This window comes from Lagenorhynchus albirostris, chromosome 8 (genome assembly GCF_949774975.1).
Source record: "Lagenorhynchus albirostris chromosome 8, mLagAlb1.1, whole genome shotgun sequence".
NCBI classification, from domain to species: domain Eukaryota; kingdom Metazoa; phylum Chordata; class Mammalia; order Artiodactyla; family Delphinidae; genus Lagenorhynchus; species Lagenorhynchus albirostris.
In genome coordinates, this window is record NC_083102.1 from 15,728,435 (window position 1) to 15,748,018 (window position 19,584).

Below are 19,584 nucleotides of genomic sequence, written 5' to 3' on the forward strand. Positions count from 1 at the left end.
ATACATTGTAAGGTGCCCATCCTCACAGAATTCGATGAGTTTCCAGAATCGCTGATGAGTTTTTCAGGAGGAGAAAGTAGAAAATTTTTTTAGAAAATGACTTCTGTTCTAAGTACAATAATATTAAGTATAATTTTTTTCTGTAATGCAACAATACTGCTTTGCATGCTTTTAATGTATCACATGCTATTTTTAAAAAGTTCAGTTGCTTTCAACACTCAATTTTGATCATTTAAGATGTCTACATTTTTTCTTCACTGGTAGAGCCATCTATCAACTCATTTCAAGTCCTTAAATTGGGAGACCTCATGTTTATTTAAGTATCTGAGAGTGTTGTAAAAACACCTTCAGTCAATGTCCAGAATTTGATTCCTATCTAAAAAACGTTTGAAAATACTTTGTTTATTTAGGATTGTAAGATTTCCCAGGAACAATTTTTGAGAATGCTCATGAAAAAAAAATTAGGCTGTGTTAAGATCAGCTGGGAGGAGAATGAGACAACCTTGACCACTAGCAGAGTCATTGGATTGAAACTCCCTCTGAAGCCATCCTTAGAAATTAGCAGGGAGCTTAGGAATGCTTCTCTTCAGCAGAGAAGACAGTGGGGGAAATTCTGTGATGAGGGTGTGAGGAGAGCAAATATAAAAGCAGGCTTTATACCTTTGACATTGAGAGGCCTACAGTCATGACTAGACTGTTCCTCTTTTGGCATTTGTCACCAGTGGGAAATGGGAAAGGGAAACGAAACCCCTTTCTTTGATTAGTCAGATGATGCTCTTGAGGAAAGTACTAACTGGTGAGGGAAGCCACACACACAGAGGTGTTGAGGCCAAGCCACCCTGAGGCTCTCGAAACCCAGGGTCACGGCCAGGTTCAATAAAGCGGTTTATCTCAGAAGACCAGTCACAGTCTGTAAGAGATTAAATTGATAAGAGCAAATCACTAATTAGTGATTGCTAACACTAATTTATAACAGATACTTTTAAAAAAGCATGCAGGGTATATTCCTTTTAAACAGCGTTCAAAATATTATGTCGAATATTTTCAAAATAAAAATTATCTCAGAAAGCAAATAAAATAAATGGTCACCTTCACGACTATTGTTTGAATCAGATGACTTTGGTAGAGATTGCTACTGCCTCAACTTGAGGATTCATCCTTTTTATTCTTTTAGATGTTTATAAATTTTCTAATGTTGATACTACAAGCCAATTTATGCTATCCAATAATAATCCAAGGTTAAGAGTGATGATCGTTCCTTTGATTGTGAGACCAGAGAAAAATCATTCTGGTCAAATTGCAGCTTTGTTTTTACATTCAATCAAAACAAATCCAAGCCCAGAACCCTGGGTCTGGGAAAGTTATAATCAGAATAAAGTTTCAATCATAGTAATGGGCATCCACTTCAGCAGAGACAGGGACAAGGGGAAGACCATGGTACATGCTGTTGTCACCCTAGTTGTCTTTTAGACTTGAGCCTACTTCAGAATCCTTGCTTTTTTGCTTTGATTGTTGCAGTGTGATGGAACAGATCTCACCCCAAAGATTCAGGAACTGAAGTTCCAGTGTATAGTATTTTTAAATATACCCAGGTAAGCTCTGTTCATATTGTTTCCTTGGTTTGATGTGAACTCCATTTGACTTAAGGTTTTCTGCTTTCATTATAGAAAATTTCCAGGTACAAACAATGAAAAACAGTTATTTTAATGGCTTATTAAGGGTTTTCGAGTCTGATAATTTTGTTCTCCTACTTGGTTTGTTTAGTGTTCTCTGTGGTACTTTTGTGTTTATGTGATACGGCACGCATGGTCTATACTTACCCACCCTTAAGAAGCCCAGGCAGCCCTCTGGACTGGAACATTTTAATGTAATTCTCAATTACTGACGCCTTCCATCCCCTCACCCCTCACCCAGGAATGATAGACTTGAACAAATCCCTGTTCTCAGTTTCCCAAAAGCTATTAGGCAACCATCCAGCCTGATTTCAGCATGGAATTCATTCAGAATAATTGCCAGATGATTACTTTGAAAAAATAGGATCAATTAGAGGAGCATTTTCTAGCCAGGATGTCAGCTCTCTGTGGTGCTATTATATACCTCAGGAGAAAGGGATATTTAAGATTAACTAGTCTCAAAATAAGCATGTATCTCAGTGACATCAAATTAGATTCTAGGCTCCGAAGCCAAGATTTTGAAAGGGGTTGGATCTATGACCCTTTGTTATTTGCAAACCAGACAACTCAGACACAAAAATCCATGAGCAAGTTCTGTTTAGACTGAATTTAGTTGAAACGAGAATTGTGAGTAAATCCATGGCTAGGAAAATATGTCTCCTGATTACTTTTGGCAGTGCTCAACGTAGCCCCTTACATCCTGTTCCGGAAGTATTTTCATTTTAGCTGTCGAAGTAGAAGGCCTAGTAGATTCTCAGGAAACATTGTTGATTAGCAATAACAATGCTCTTCTCTTTTTCTTCTTGCTCCTCCCCCATCCCCCCTCTGGATTTTGCTTCCTCCACTTTTTTTTTTTTCATTTTTTAATTTATTTATTTATTTTTTTTTTACATCTTTATTGGGGTATAATTGCTTTACAATGGTGTGTTAGTTTCTGCTTTATAACAAAGTGAATCAGTCATACATAAACATATGTTCCCATATGTCTTCCCTGTTGCGTCTGCTTCCTCCACTTTTTAACTTCCTTGATTTCCCCTTCCCTTTCTAATCTCACATCTTTGTCTCATCCGTTTTTCACTCCTTCTGTCCGCTTCAGTTACCTTTCCTTCGTCCTGGGGTACTTATTGCCTTCTTTCTGTGTATATTATTGATGCTTACCCACCTCCGTTCCATTTCCCTTTCCTATGGGCATGTATATGTCTCCCTCCAAGACCAAGTTCTGAAACCACCTATTGATAACTCATGGTGTGTGATAGAAAGTAAGCATTTGTGAATTACAGAGTGAGACATGTTGATAAATAATGAGGAGAAAGCTGGGCTCCACGGGATGCTTTTGTTGTAAAATTTTGCCCCATTTTCATACATTGATACTCGGAGGTGATACGTTCATTTTCTTTTTCATTGGGAGGTGTGAACCAAGAGTAGAAAGATGCGTGAAATAAACATCGGGTCGAACTATGAACTGATCCCCAATGACAATCATGGGAGGACTGGAGCAGATTTCATTCTGGCTCTTCTCTGCTCTTGCAGATATTGTGCTGGCACAATGCCTTGGGGGAACCCAGGAGATCACCATGACTTTGAACCTCAGCGTCATGACGATGGTTATATTGAAGTCATTGGATTCACCATGGCCTCTCTGGTGGGCAATGCATCTGTGTTATTGAAGTGTAATGTGCTTTAGTCAGAGTTAGACTTTACTATTCATTTTATAGGACCTTGGTATAATGTTCTTTCCTGGCTTGTCAACTCACGCACTTTATGCAATGTAGAGTTGCCAGGGGAAGACAGAAACAAAAAGTAATTCTTCACGTCACTAAAAAAAATTGATGCATATCTTTTGTTTAAACTTCAAAGATAAATGAATATTATGTGTTAATTATCCTGATGAATTTTCTACCAGAATGAAGTGGAAAGTTTTCATGCTAATTAAAAAACATTATGCCACAGACATATCCTAGCATTGATGCAGAAACCTTGCCGTTTGATACTTTTCTGGTTTGCTGAGTACTTGAGTGCTTAGATAATAAGGAAAGTGGTCATTTGCATTCATCTCCATCTTGCCTGCTTAAGCATAAGATGGGCGTCTCCCTTATCACAAAATGCCCGAATATAGAAAAACATCATTGTTGTGACGTTAATGAATATTCAGTTGCACAGTATCGAGATCACCTTGCATTTTAATTTTGTTTGCTGGCATTGAAAAAGTAAACGTATAGGATAAGGTCAGTTTCAAGCAGGTTTTAGCCATGTGTTTCAACTTATTGTTGAATGATGAGGAAACCAATTAAAAAGTTTGCTTATCATTGTATCCGGTGTAAATCAGGCCACACTATCAGTTTGTAAAGCAAATTAAAATAAAACTTCTACTTGCACTTGGTTTGCGCCATACCTTATGCCTCAAGGCAAGAAGGTTGTATTTCTTGTCCTGAACAACCCAAAACAACTCTTTTTCACTCATCTTGTGGATTCCAAATGACTTTTCCTCCATCACCTCGAATTAGTGAGGCTTAACAGAATACCCTATTGTGATTATGGCAAGAATGTCCATCGCCTGAGACGGTGATGTTGCTTGTTACATGTGCCATGTCTACAATGAAATGGCCGTTAGGTGTAAACGATTGCTCTAGGATTGATCTAATTTCCAGAGTTGTAGCTCATATCTAGCTCTTTCTCTCCAAACGTCTTTATGCTAACTATAGGTAAAGACTCGGCCAAGAGAAAATAGGAATAAGTCCAGGTAGGGTTTGTGCCAGGGAGAATTCTTGGAGGTTCCCAAGACAAACCTGGCCACATGTGTTTTACTCATTCATTTATTCACTAATCCAGTGACCGTGTATTGAATGTTTACCGTGTGTGAGAGCTTCCTAGTCCTGGCTGCGTGGTAGAAGGCTGTCAGGGAATGTCTAAGAGAAGATGATCCCTTACCTAGGCCTGGGAGGGCAGGTAGAATATTAAGACACTTTCCCATTGCTCTCAAGATCAAAATCTAAATCTTTATCACAAAATTGAGTTTCTCTCTGATTCTCCATCCTTTCCCACTGCCCTCTTTGTTTTCTAGCTCGTTGCCTGTCAAGTCAAGTATCGCTTTGGACATCCCTTGCTTCTTTTGTACCACAGGGACACTGCATATGCTGCCTCTCTCTCAAATGTTCTTTACCCCTTCATCTTCTATAACTTCTCAGTCTGTATGTGTGTCAGGTTCTCTTTACAGTCTTTTTTTGGTTTGGGTTGTTTCTGCTTACAATTATATAATTAAAGTCTGAACAAGAAGGATATGGCAGAGTGAAACTGGGTAATTAGAGGTGAGTTTAATGGAGGGACTCTTTACAAATAGTGCACTAGGTTTATGAGAAGCAACAATGGATGGTGTTGTATTCCTGAGCTAAAGGTGCAAAGGCAGGGAAGCAGTCAGTTGTACCAGAAAGAGAACTATTTGGGAAAGACCACCTGTTAGGAGTAGTATTTGCTAAGTGAAAGCAGCCATCCTGTGCCAGCCTGGCAGGGAGAGGGTCAGGGACATCAATACAATTCTTGCCCTCCAGATCTTCTGCCATTGTCTCCCTCTGGAGAAGTCTAATGGAAGCCGGAGGACAAGGGGGCCATTAATACAGTCTAAATGGGTCAGTTTCACAGACAAAAAGGAGCGCAGGGAAGGGGTGGAGTGCTGGGTGGGAGTGGCAGATGGTCGGTATCCATCACTCCAGTGTATCTCTGGTACACAGCAGCGAGCCTGATACCTGTAATTGTCAACAAGTAAATGTGACAGGATGAATGAATTTTGCCAGGAGAAGAAGAATGGACTTGGCATTCTGGAAAAAGGGAAATTTACATACACTTGGTAGTATTAGAGACCATAGTCCTCTGTGGAGACTACAGTTAGTCTTATGTAGCATAAAGGTAGGTGAAGTGAGAGTGATGTAGGTGATGCTGGAGAGGAAGACAGGAGTGACATCACAAAGTGCATTATAGAATTTATCTAGGAGTTTTGACTTTGAGGAATTAGTAAAGTGTGTTTTTTTTTATTTAAAAAAATTTTATAACGTCTTTATTGGAGTATAATTGCTTTACAATGGTGTGTTAGTTTCTGCTGGATCAAAAAGTGAATCAGCTATACGTATACATATATCCCCATATCCCTTCCCTCTTGCGTCTTCCTATCTCACCCCTCTAGGTGGTCACAAAGCACCGAGCTGATCTCCCTGTGCTATGCGGCTGCTTCCCACTAACTATCTGTTTTACATTTGGTAGTGTATATATGTCCATGCCACTCTCTCACTTTGTACCAGCTTACCCGTCCCCCTCCCCGTGTCCTCAAGTCCATTCTCTACATCTGCGTTTTTATTACTGTCCTGCCCCTGGGTTCATCAGAACCATATATTTTTTTACAGTCCATATATATGTGTTAGCATATGATATTTGTTTTTCTCTTTCTGACTGACTTCACTCATATGACTGACTCTAGGTCCATCCGTCTCACTACAAATAACTCAATTTCATTTTTAATGACTAATATTTCATTGTATATATGTGCCACATCTTCTTTATCTATTCATCTGTCAATGGACACTTAGGTTGATTCCATGTCCTGGCTATTGTAAATAGTGCTGCAATGAACATTGTGGTACATGACCCTTTTTGAATTATGGTTTTCTCAGGGTATATGCCCAGTAGTGGGATTGCTGGATCATATAGTAGTTCGACTTTTAGTTTTTTAAGGAACCTCCATGTTGTTCTCCATAGTGGCTGTATCACTTTACATCCCCACCAACAGTGCAAGAGGGTTACCTTTTCTCCACACCCTCTCCAGCATTTATTGTTTGTAGATTTTTTGATGATGGCCATTCGGACTGGTGTGAGGTGATACCTCACTGTAGTTTTGATTTGCGTTTCTCTAATGATTAGTGATGCAGAGCATCTTTTCATGTGTCTGTTGGCAATCTGTATATCTTCTTTGCAGAAATGTCTGTTTAGATCATCTGCCTATTTTTGGATTGGATTATTTGTTTTTTTGATATTGAGCTGCATAAACTGCTTGTATATTTTGGAGGCTAATCCTTTGTCAGTTGCTCCGTTTGCAAATATTTTCTCCCATTCTGAGGGTTGTCTTTTCATCTTGTTTATGGTTTCCTTTGCGGTGCAAAAGCTTTGAAGTTTCATTAGGTCCCATTTATTTATTTTTGTTTTTATTTACCTTTCTCTAGCAGGTGGGTCAAAAAGGATCTTGCTGTGATTTATGTCTTAGAGTGTTCTGCCTATGTTTTTCTCTAAGAGTTTGATAGTGTCTGGCCTTACATTTAGGCCTTTAATCCATTTTGAGTTTATTCTTGTGTATGGTGTTAGGGAGTGTTCGAATTTCATTCTTTTACATGTAGCTGTCCAGTTTTCCCAGCACCAGTTATTGAAGAGGCTGTCCTTTCACCATTGTATATTATTGCCTCCTTTATCAAAGTTAAGGTGACCATATGTGCGTGGGTTTATCTCTGGGCTTTCTATCCTGTTCCATTGATCTGTATTTCTGTTTTTGTGCCAGTACCATACTGTCTTGATTACTGTAGCTTTGTAGTATAGTCTGAAGTCAAGGAGCCTGATTCCTCCAGCTCATTTTTCTTTCTCAAGATTGCTTTGGCTATTTGGGGTCTTTTTTGTTTCCATACAAATTGTGACATTTTTTGTTGTAGTTCTGTGAAAAATGCCATTGGTAGTTTGATAGAGATTGCACTGAATCTGTAGATTGCTTTGGGTAGTATTGTCATTTTCACAATGTTGATTCTTCCAATCCAAGAACATGGTATATCTCTCCATCTATTTGTATCATCTTTAATTTCTTTCGTCACTGTCTTACAGTTTTCTGTATACAGGTCTTTCGTCTCCTTAGGTAGGTTTATTCCTACATATTTTATTCTTTTTGTTGCAGTTGTAAATGGGAGTGTTTCCTTAATTTCTCTTTCCGATTTTTCATCATTAGTGTATAGAATTGCAAGAGATTTCTATGCATTACGTTTGTATCCTGCTACTTTACCAGATTCATTGATTAGCTCTAGTCGTTTTCTGGTAGCATCTTTAGGATTCTCTATGTATAGTATCATGTCATCTGCAAACAGTGACAGCTTTACTTCTTTTCCGAATTGGATTCCTTTTATTTCTTCTCTTATTGCTGTGGCTAAAACTTCCAGAACTGTATTGAATAGTAGTGGTGAGAGTGGGCAACCTTGTCTTGTTCCTGATCTTAGTGGAAATGGTTTCAGTTTTTCACCATTGAGAGTGATGTTAGCTGTGGGTTTGTCATATATGGCATTTTTAATGTTGAGGTAAGTTCCCTCTATGCCTACTTTCTGGAGGATTTTTATCATAAATGGGTGTTGAATTTTGTCAAAAGCCTTTTCTGCATCTGTTGAGATTATCATATGGTTTTTATTCTTCAATTTGTTAATATGGTGTATCACATTGATTGATTTGTGTACCTTGAAGAATCCTTGCATTCCTGGAATAAACCCCACTTGATCATGGTGTATGATCCTTTTAATGTGCTGTTGGATTCTGTTTGCTAATATTTTGTTGAGGATTTTTGCATCTGTGTTCATCCGTGATATTGGCCTGTAGTTTTCTTTTTTTGTGACATCTTTGTCTGGTTTTGGTATCAGGGTGATGGTGGCCTCGTAGAAAGAGTTTGGGAGTGTTCCTCCCTCTGCTGTATTTTGGAAGAGTTTGAGAAAGATAGGTGTTAGCTCTTCTCTAAATGTTTGATAGAATTCGCCTGTGAAGCCATCTGGTCCTGGGCTTTTATTTGTTGGAAGAATTTTAATCACAGTTTCAATTTCAGTGCTTGTGATTGGTCTGTTTATATTTTCTGTTTCTTCCTGGTTCAGTCTCGGAAGGTTGTGCTTTTCTTAGAATTTGTCCATTTCTTCTAGGTTGTCCATTTTATTGGCATATAGTTGTGTGTAGTAATCTCTCATGATTCTTTGTATTTCAGCAGTCAGTTGTTACTTCTCCTTTTTCATTTCTAATGCTATTGAGTCTTTTCCCTTTTTTTCTTGATGAGTCTGGCTAATGGTTTATCACTTTTGTTTATCTTCTCAAAGAACCAGCTTTTAGTTTTATTGATCTTTGCTATCATTTCCTTCATTTCTTTTTCATTTATTTCTTATCTGATCTTTATGTTTTCTTTCTTTCTGCTAACTTTGGGTTTTTTTGTTCTTTCTCTAATTGCTTTAGGTTTAAGGTTGGGTTGTTTATTTGAGATTTTTCTTTTTTCTTGAGGTAGGATTGTATTGCTATAAACTTCCCTCTTAAAACTGCTTTTGCTGCATCCCGTAGGTTTTGGGTCATCGTGTTTTCACTGCCATTTGTTTCTAGGTATTTTTTGATTTCCCCTTTGATTTCTTCAGTTATCTCTTGGTTGTTTAGTAGTGTATTGTTTAGCCTCCATGTGTTTGTATTTTTTACAGATTTTTTCCTGTAATTGACATCTAGTCTTATAGTGTTGTGGCCAGAAAAGATACTTGATATGATTTCAATTTTCTTAAATTTACCAAGGCTTGATTTGTGACCCAAAATATGAACTATCCTGGAGAATGTTCCATGAGCACTTGAGAAGAAAGTGTATTCTGTTGATTTTGGATGGAATGTCCTCTAAATATCAATTACGTCCATCTTGTTTAATGTGTCATTTATAGCTTGTGTTTCCTTATTTATTTTCTTTTTGGATGATTTGTCCATTGGTGAAAGTGGGGTGTTAAAGTCCCCTACTCTTATTGTACTACTGTCCATTTCCCCCTTTATGGCTGTTAGCATTTGCCTTATGTATTAAGGTGCTCCTGTGTTGGGTGCATAAATATTTACAATTGCTATATCTTCTTCTTGGATTGATCCCTTGATCATTATGTAGTGTCCTTCTTTGTCTCTTGTAATAGTCTTTATTTTAAAGTCTATTCTGTCTGATATGATATTGGCTACTCCAGCTTTATTTGATTTCAATTTGCATGGAATATCTTTTTCCATCCCCTCACTTTCAGTCTGTACATATTCCTAGGTCTGAAGTGGGTCTCTTGTAGGCAGCATATATACAGGTCTTGTTTTTGTATCCATTCAGCCAGTCTGTGTCTTTTGGTTGGAGCATTTAATCCATTTACATTTAAGGTCATTATCAATACATATGTTCCTATTACCATTTTCTTAATTGTTTTGGGTTTGTTTTTTTTTTTAGTTCTTTTCCTTCTCTTGTGTTTCCTGCCTAGAGAAGTTCCTTTAGCATTTGTTGAAAAGCTGGTTTGGTGGTGATGAATTCTCTTAGCTTTTGCTTGTCTGTAAAGATTTTCATTTCTCCCTCAAATCCGAATGAGATCCTTGCTGGGTACAGTAATCTTGATTGTAGGTTTTACCCTTTCATCACTTTCAATATGTCCTGCCACACCCTTCTGGCTTGCAGAATTTCTCCTGGAAGAGCAGCTGTTAACCTTATGGGGATTCCCTTGTATGTTATTTGTTGGTTTTCCCTTGCTGCTTTTAATATTTTTTCTTTGTATTTAATTTTTGATAGTTTGATTAATATATGTCTTGGTGTGTTTCTCCTTTGAATTATCCTGTATGGGACTCTCTGTGCTTCCTGGACTTGATTGACTATTTCCTTTCCCATATTAGGGAAGTTTTCAACTATAATCTCTTAAAATATTTTCGCAGTCCCTTTATTTTTTTCTTCTTCTGGGACCCCTATAATTTGAATGTTTGTGCATGTAATGTTGTCCCACAGGTCTCTGAGACTGTCCTCAATTCTTTGCATTCTTTTTTCTTTTTTCTGCTCTGTGTTAGTTATTTCCACTATTTTATCTTCCGCGTCACTTATGCTTTCTTCTGTCTCAGTTATTCTGCTATTGATTCCTTCTAGAGAATTTTTAATTTCATTTATTGTGTTGATTATCATCATTGTTTGTTTGCTCCATAGTTCTTCTAGGTCCTTGTTAAATGTTTCTTGTATTTTCTCCATTGTATTTCCAAGATTTTGGATCATCTTTACTGTCATTACTCGGAATTCTTTTTCAGGTAGACTGACTATTTTCTCTTCATTTTTTTGGTCTGGTGGGTTTTTACCTTGCTCCTTCATCTGCTGTGTATTTCTGTGTCTTCTCATTTTGCTTAACTTACTGTGTTTGGGGTCTCCTTTTCGCAGACTGCAGGTGTGTAGTTGCTGTTGTTTCCGGTGTCTGCTCCCAGTGGGTAAGGTTGGTTCAATGGGTTGTGTAGGCTTCCTGGTGGAGGGGACTGGTGCCTGTGTTCTGATGGATGAGGCTGGATCGTGTCTTTCTGGTGGGCAGGACTGCGTCCGGTGGTGTGTTTTTCAGTGTCTGTGAACCTATTGTGATTTTAGGCAATCTCTCTGATAATGGGTGTGGTTGTGTTCCTGTCTTGCTAGTTGTTTGGCATGGGGTGTCTAGCACTGGAGCTTGCTGGTCATTGAGTGGAGCTGGGTCTTAGCGTTAAGACCGAGATCTCTGGGAGCGCTCTTGCCAACTGATATTACAAGGGGCTGGGAGGTCTCTGGTGGACCAGTGTCCTGAACTCGGCTCTCCCACCTCAGAGGCTCAGGCCTGACACCTGGCTGGAGCACCAAGACCCTGTCAGCCACACGGCTGGGTCATCCTGGAGAAGATGGACTGAAGCCAGGAGAAAGCTAGAGGATGGGAGACCTGTCAGAAGGCTTGTTTGATGAAATCAGGCAAGGTTGGTGGCATTCTGTACCCAGGCTCTACTCGCAAAGGGGAAAGGGGTGCCTCGGGAAGCCGAGCACGTGCTTCCACCTAAAGTGTGTTTTAAGAATAAATACTTGTTATGGGAAAAGTTCAGTGTAAAAACAGGCAGTATATTGGACCCTAACGCACCATCCCTTAGCCTCTGTAATTATCAGTTCATGGACAGTTTTATTTCTGTCACCAGCTATGATCTCCTCTCATATTATTTTGAAGCAAATCCCAGATATTATATCATTTTACCCATGAAATTTTCTGAATGTGTTTTTTAAAAGGTAAGATTTTCTTTTATGGATACAATCACAAAATGTTATCTCAAAAATTAAAATAATAGCTTCTGAATATCACTAAATACTCAGTATTCAAATTTTTAGTTGTCTTGCAGATGTCATTTGTTTTCTTATGCTCTGTTTGTTTTCATCAGGATTCAAATAAAACGCATTCACTGTGATTGGCTGGTATGACACTTAAGTCTCTGTAGGTTCCCACCCATCTCTCTCTCTCTCTCTCTCTCTCTCTCTCTCTCTCTCTCTCTCTCTTTCCCTTCATTTATTTATTAAAGAAACCAGGCTATTTGTCCTGTACTGTGCTGATAACATCCCCAAAGTGTCAATGACATGTTCTTCTCTCTTCCCTGTTTCCGCTAAGTTGATATTTGGATATAGATTCATCAGACGCATTTTTTCCCAGATCTCTTTTGTAAGTAGTGTTTTATTCTTCCAAGACAGGATATGTAATGTCTCATTCTCTCTCTCTCTCTCTCTCTCTCTCTCTCTCTCTCTCTCTCTCTCTCTCTCTCTCTCTCTGTCTCTGGTTAACAGTCTTTGACGATCAATGTCTGCATCCAGGAATCATCAGTGCTTGCAAAATTGTGATATTCTACTTCTATCCTTCATTTATTAACTGGAATATGTCTCTAAAGAGAAATTTTTTTCTATTCCTACTGTTTTGTTACTTAGTTATACAGTTTGTTTCAGAGAAGCAGGATAAATGGTTCTTTTATATATACATTTTCAAAATAATAAGTTAGTTCACTAGCATCTTTTGATGGTGACTGTGGTTTGGAAGTGGCATCCAATTTTGGGAACTACTCCCATGAAGAGTTTGCGTCTGTATACCCTCCCCTTGAATCTAGGTGGGCTTACAAATACTTGGCAAATAGAGTACAGTGGAATTGATGCTGCGTAACTTTTGAGACTGGATCATTAAATGCCATGCAACATATGGAAAATATGGGCAATATTGATGGTCTCTAATTAACAGGAGTTTTGTAAATTCAAGATAATACTTATTTAAAATGTCTCACTGCTCTCATTCATTCAATGTCAGTCATGAATATTTATTGAATAGTTGTTGAATCCACAAATACTTATTGAATCCATAAATGACACTCTGCTAGGTAAAATGGTTACAAAATGAACCAGTAGAAAAGCTGTGTCCTCAGAATGCCCACAGTTCATGTTGTGGGGAGAGATGAAGAAAGAAATGAGCAATAACAGTCTGACACAAATTCTGGGAGAAAGGCATGTGTGACGATGGAAAGGAGAACCGTATTTACAAACTGGGGAGATCAGCGAAAATTTCACAGAGGAAGCAGGAGTCTCTATGGGTGAGATGGCCAAGTGGCTGCTCCCCTAGAGGGATCAGCCTAAGAGGGCCTGGAAACCAGGAGAACTACTAGTGGTGGCTCAGAGTGATGATACAAATGGTGAATAAAGGGCAGAAAGGGTTGGGTTTTTATAATTTGTTGTTTTAACTGTTATGGGGAGGTTGCAGCAGATGGCATGAGACAGGATCAGATTTGTTGCTCAGAAAAGTTATTTGGATGTCAGTGTGAAAGGTGACCAGAATCTTAACTTCTGGAGACAGACGGGCAAATCAGGACATTGGTACCAAAGTCCAGGTGAAGAGATGAGGAGATCCGAAAGCCTGAAGAAAGACAGTGCTGATGAAGATAGAAGGGGTTGGTGAATTCAAGAGTTATTGATACGGACTTATTGTGAAGGGTGAGAAAGGAGTATCAGTGAATGCTGGGTGGCCAGCATAGGCAAAGGGTGAATATATTATATATGATAGAAAATATAAAAGAAAGGTAATAGTGTCAAAAAATGAACTCTGTTTTATATAAGTTAAAATTGAAACCCCTGTGAGACATCTAAGAAGATATAGAAATGTGCAGTTTGAAATATATGTTTAGAGCTCAGGAGATCCCTCTAGGTCAGGAGAGAATATTTAGGGGGGTCTATCAAATCCTTTTCTCTCCCATCCCATCATTAGTAGGAAAAGGAGGAAAATAATAGATGGGAGTTGGTGTAGAGAAAATGGAATAGTAAAATTATTAAATGTAGATAATACTGCACAATTTTGAACATCCATGTTCTTTAAATAATATTGCTTCATATTCATACACATCTTACCTTCCTATTCATATAGCAGACACTATTGTATTTTTTTTTACTCAATAATGAAAGCACTTTATTTTCAGTCCTTAAATTTCACATGCCTTGAAACTATTATGTTTCTAAGAAGGTAAATTATTTGAAAACTCACACATCTGTGTAAGATGATTATATAAACAGAAGAGTGTAGTTATTTGGGTAAAAGTGTATGTATTTTTGTGTATTTAAAATATTCAGAGTGGTGCTTTAAGAGAGAGTTGAAATAGAATTACTAGAATGGGAGAAAATATTGTTTCTTTTAGACTTTATCTTGTAATTGCACATTTCAAAGCAGAAGTATTCAATTCATTTTACTGGTTGAAATGCATTCCTATTAATTAAGATGATTCTTCATTGGGTGCTTGGTAACCTGATTAGCTTTTTGGATTCTACACAGACCATAATCAGACCCTATAAGCTGTATTTACTTCTGCCACAATTTTCTGCCATTACAGTTGTAAAGGGCCTTTCATGTTGAGTCTGTTTCTAAGTAATCTAAAACTTTTCAAGACAGTTGAAAGCATTATTCAGATGGAAGAATTGGGAGCCTAATTTGCTATGTGGTATGTAATCCAAAGATTTCAGTCTCCTGAACTTTAAGGAAAGCATAGCCCGCTTTCTTTTTGTTAATTGAAATTAAAATATGTAGGCTGCTTGATATTTATGAATTAGAAAAGCAAAAGGTTATTCAGTGAGAAAAGTTACATAGAGAAACTCCCAGGGTTGAAGTTGTACACATACCAGATAATCTTTTTTTTTTTTAAGAAAAAAGTAATATTAAATGTTTATTTTGATAACATATGTAAGTATAAGAACTAAAACTATCACTCAGAATCACATGATCCATAACTAACTATATTTATATATTTTGATGTGTTCCCTTTCAATTGCTTTATTTCCATGTTTTTAAATATATAGGGAATCATAAGTAAATCCTACTCTTTCATTGTGTAACTATGTCTCAATTTATATAATAATTATTCCTTTATGAAAAGCTTCCTTTACGGAACTTTTAGGTTTCTCGATGTTTGGTGGTATAAAACACTCCTGTAATTAACATAATGTTTATAAACCACAGTTAACATTTCAAATTATTTTCTTATGTCACATCCCCAGGAGAGAAGTGACTGATTCAATGGCATAAACATTTTAAAGCCTCTTAATAAAAATTATAAAACTGCTTTCTGGAAATTTTGTACTGTTTACTTGCCCAACAGCAATGTCTAAGAATACTTGATGGGAAGTGTTAGGAATTTAATGCCCTACAGGTTCTGAAAATGTGTTCATGGATAGAAACAAAAAGCTATTATAATATTACACTTGATGAAACAGAATGAGAGGATAAAATTACATCCCTAGAAAGAAAGAAATTATGTTTTATACAGTCAATTATGTCCAACAAAAAAAGAGAGTAAGACATGTTGTTTACCTTTATTGTTACCTTTTATGTCTTTGTTTTTTTAAAAAATGTCTGTATTTTTTGCATATTTTGATGGGCTGTTTATCTTTTATTGTTGAATTGCAGGTACTGTTTATATATTCTGAATACAAGTCTTTTGACAGATATATTTAGTGCAAATATGTTCCCAGTTTATTTTTATCTTTTTTTTAATGTTTCTTTTGATTGGCAGAAGTTTAAATATTCTTATGAATTCCAGTTTTAGGAGGTAGGCATATTTCATGCTAGAGCTTTTTGTGTCCTTCTTAAATCATTGCTTACTCCAGGAAAGGTTGGGAAGATATTCTCCTTTGTCTTCTTGAAGATTTATAGTGTTAGCTTTTATGTATAAGTATGTGATTCAGCTTAAATTCTTGTGTATTCTGCAAAGTAGCTTCAAGGTTCATTTTTAAAAATACGATTATCCAAAACTTTGCAAGTTTCTTAATAACATGAGAGGTGAAATAAAAGAATCTTATTCATGATTTTTTAAAATAACATTTATCCAGTTTTTTTCCAGCACTATTTTTTGAGTAGACTTTCCTTTTCTATAGAATTGTCTTGGTGCCTTTGCCTCTTGATTGTATGTGGGTCTTTTCCTGAACTCTATTGTTTCATTGATTTGTTTATCCTTAATCCACTTCCACACTGTTTTGATTGCTATAGATTTATTGTAAGTCTTCAACCTGGTAATATGAATCATTTCACTTTGCTTTTCTAAGGGTGTTAGGGTTATTCTACATCTTTTGAATTTGTGTATAGATTTTAGAATTAGTTTGTGTCTACATAAAACTGTTTGGATTTTAATTGGGATTGCATTGAATCTATAGGTAAATTTAGGGAGAATTGGCATATTAACATTATTGAATGTTCCAATCTATAAGCATGATATATTTCTCCATTTATTTAGGTGTTCTTTAATTTCTCTTAGCAGTCTTTTATAGTTTCAGCACAGTTTTCAGGTCCTTGCATACCTTTTGTTAAATTCATTCCTAAGTATTTTAAATAGTATGATTTTAAATTTCACATGTAATTATTATTGCTAATATATAGAAATAACTGATGTCTATGTGTACACACGTGTAGATATTTATTTATTGACTTTGTCTTGCAGGTTTGCTAAATTCACTCATTAGTTCTAGTAGTTTTTGATATATACCTTAGGTTTTTTTGGTTTTTTGTTTTTCTGGGTTTTTTTTTTTTGCGGTACGCAGGCCTCTCACCGCTGTGGCCTCTCCTGCTGTGGAGCACAGGCTCTGGACGCTCAGGCTCAGCGGCCATGGCTCACAGGCCCAGCCTCTCCACGGCATGTGGGATCTTCCCGGACCGGGGCACGATCCCGTGTCCCCTGCATCGGCAGGCAGACCCTCAACTACTGCGCCACCAGGGAAGCCCCCTTAGGCTTTTTTGTATACATAATTGTGTGGTCTGTGAATAGGACAGTTTTATTTCCTTACACACCTTTTATTTTTCTTGCCTTATTGAATGAGCTGGCAATATGTTGAATAACTGTGGTAAGAATGAACATGCTTGCCTTCTTCCCGATTATAGGAGGAAGCATTCCATATTTCCTCATGAGGTATGCTGTTTGGTTGTTGTTGTTTTTATAAAAGCCCTTTATGTAATTAAGTAATTATGATTCTCTGTCAGTTTTCTGAGAGTTTTTTTAAGTCACAAATGAGTGATGTATTTAATCAAATGCTTTTTTTTAATATATGGATTTTCTCCTTTATATCATAAATTTTCTCCTTTATATCATAAATTCCATTGATTTTTTTAAAAAATTACTCAGTTTGCATTTCTAAGTTAAGCCTCACTTGATGTACTATCATTTTTTATATGCTGGATTCAATTTACTAACATTTTGTTAAGCATTTTTGTGACTGATTATGAAAGATATTGGTCTATAAATTTATTTTCTTGAAATATCCTTTATGGGTTTTGATATCAAGGTTATGCTGGCCCCGTAAATTGAGATAGGGATTGTCTGCTTTCTGAAAGAATTTCTATAAGATTGGTATTATTTTTTTCCTTAAGTATTTCATAGAATTTCCTAAAGAACTGTCTGGGCTTGAGATTTATTTGAGGCAAGAATAGATATAGAATTATTCACATTTTCTATTTCTTCTTCAGTCAGTTTTACTAAGTTGAATTTTTCAAGGAATTTGTCCACTTCATTGAAATTGTTAAGTCTGTTGGCCTAAAGTTGTTCACAGTATTCTCTTATTATTTTTTTAATGTCTGTAAAATCCCCTCCTTTATTCTTGATACAAGTAATTTGTTACAGACCTTTTTCTCTTATAATTTCATTTTTTCTCCCCTACTTTGTGCTATTTTTTTCATGTATTACACTCTGACATAACATGTAAACCCTGCATTTCAGTATTGATATTTTTGCTTTAAGCAGTCAGTTGTTTTTTGAAGAAATTAAGAGGTGAAAGAACAGTTCATAGTCTTTTATGTATACCCACATATTCACCATTTCCAGCTTTCTTCATTTCTTTCTGTTGATCAAAGATTTCATCTGGTATCATTTTGCTCAAGTTTGAAAGATTTCCTTTAGCATTTCTTATAGTACAGTTCTCTTGGCAGTAAATAATTTCAAATTTAATTTTTCAGAAATGTCTTTATTTTATCCTCATTTTTTCGAAATATATTTTTATGAATATAGAATACTGGATTGACTGGTTTGTTTGTTGGCTTCTTCCAGCACTTTAAATATGTTGTTTCATTTTCTTCAGGCCTCCATGTTTTAAGGATGAACAGTCAGGTACCATTTGTATCATTATTCCCCTCTTTATGTCTTTTTTTCTCTGTTTTTGAGGCTTTTTTCTTTCAGTTTTAAGCCTCTATGTGTTCATTTTACTTTTCTATCGCTGCTGTAAGCAAATTACCATGAGCAGTGGTTTAAGACCGCACAAATGTAATATCATACAGTTTGGGAGATCAGAAGTCTAAGATGGAAGGTTCGGCTGTGTTTCTTCCAGAGACTCTGGGGAAGAACCCACTTCCTTGTCTTTTTCAGCTTGTTGAGGTGGCCTACTCTTCCTGGCTCATGGCCCCGCCTCACTCTGACCTCTGCTTCTATACTCACCTCCTGTTCTCTGACTCTCCTGCCTCCCTTCTTCCCTTATAAGGACCTTTGTGATGACATCAGGGCCACCTCCCACAGATAATCCAAAATAGTCTCCTATGTCAACATCCTTAATGTAATCATACCAGAAAGGGCTCTTTTGCCTTGTACGGTTTTCATAGTTTCTGGGCATTAGAATGTGGGCATAGTTTTCCTGGTTGTTGTAGTGGGCATTATTCTAACTTCCACGTGGTTTTCTTTGTATTTATCCTGTTTTAGGTTCATTGATCTTTTTGGAACTGAAGGTTGACCTTTTTTTTTTTTTCCCTACAAATTTGGAATATTTTCATCCGTGTATTTTCTGCTCCATCCTTTTTTGCTCCTTCTGGCATTCAATTATGTGTACTTTAGATTGCTTGCTATTGCCTTATGCGTCTTGGGGAAAAAAATAAAATGTTTTAGTCTTTGTTTTACAGATTATGTAATATGTATTGCTCTGTTTTCATGTTCACTGACCCCTTTTTGCAGTGTCCAGTTTGCTCTTAAGTCCATTCAGTGATCATTTCAAAAAATTTTTCTTCCTCACGGATCACATTTTCTTGCTTCTTTTCATGTCTAATACAATTGATTATATGCTGGGTAGATGATATATTGTATGGAGTCTGGCTTTTCTTTTATTGTGACCTAGTTGATACTGTTTCAGCATTATATTCTGTTCAGTTCCCTTCTTGCTTCACAAAATCCAAAAACAAGTCTAGTATAAGGGATGGATGCTACTAGCCTAGTGTAAAAAAAAAAAACAATCATCAATAAGATGTGTTTCTTCCCAGGTTTATACAAATTTATTTGATCCCAGGATATGTTGTTGATTATATGACTACACTATATTAACTCTGTCATGATATTACAGATTTCAGAGGATTGATTGTTTATGGAAATAGCTTGAAAGCATGAAGATGATTTTTTTCCATCGCGCACCACTGAATTCCAGGCTAGATCTCACTGTTGGCAGAAAAGCTGAACAGACCCCTTTTGTGGCTTTTTTGCCTCCCATGAACTCACCTTAATAGTGAATCTACCTCTATTGAACAAAAATGGAAAAAGACATAAGTATACAATAAACCCCAGTGAGAAGGAGTACTTAGGTTTCTTCATTATAAGAATCTTCACTTTTTCAAAAAATGTTCTTATTCATAGTATTTAATAATTGCTGGAT

General features: G+C 36.7%; 1 protein-coding gene across 2 annotated transcripts in view; it reads left to right on the top strand.

The window, feature by feature from the left end:
- DGKI (diacylglycerol kinase iota) overlaps positions 1-19,584 on the top strand; it is a 447,808-nt gene that overhangs the window by 273,253 nt on the left and 154,971 nt on the right. For both annotated transcript variants that reach the window (XM_060155951.1, XM_060155952.1), the window contains exons 18-19: positions 1,519-1,592; positions 3,204-3,315. In XM_060155951.1, coding sequence (XP_060011934.1) covers positions 1,519-1,592; positions 3,204-3,315 — 186 coding nt within the window. The remainder of the gene's footprint in view (positions 1-1,518; positions 1,593-3,203; positions 3,316-19,584) is intronic.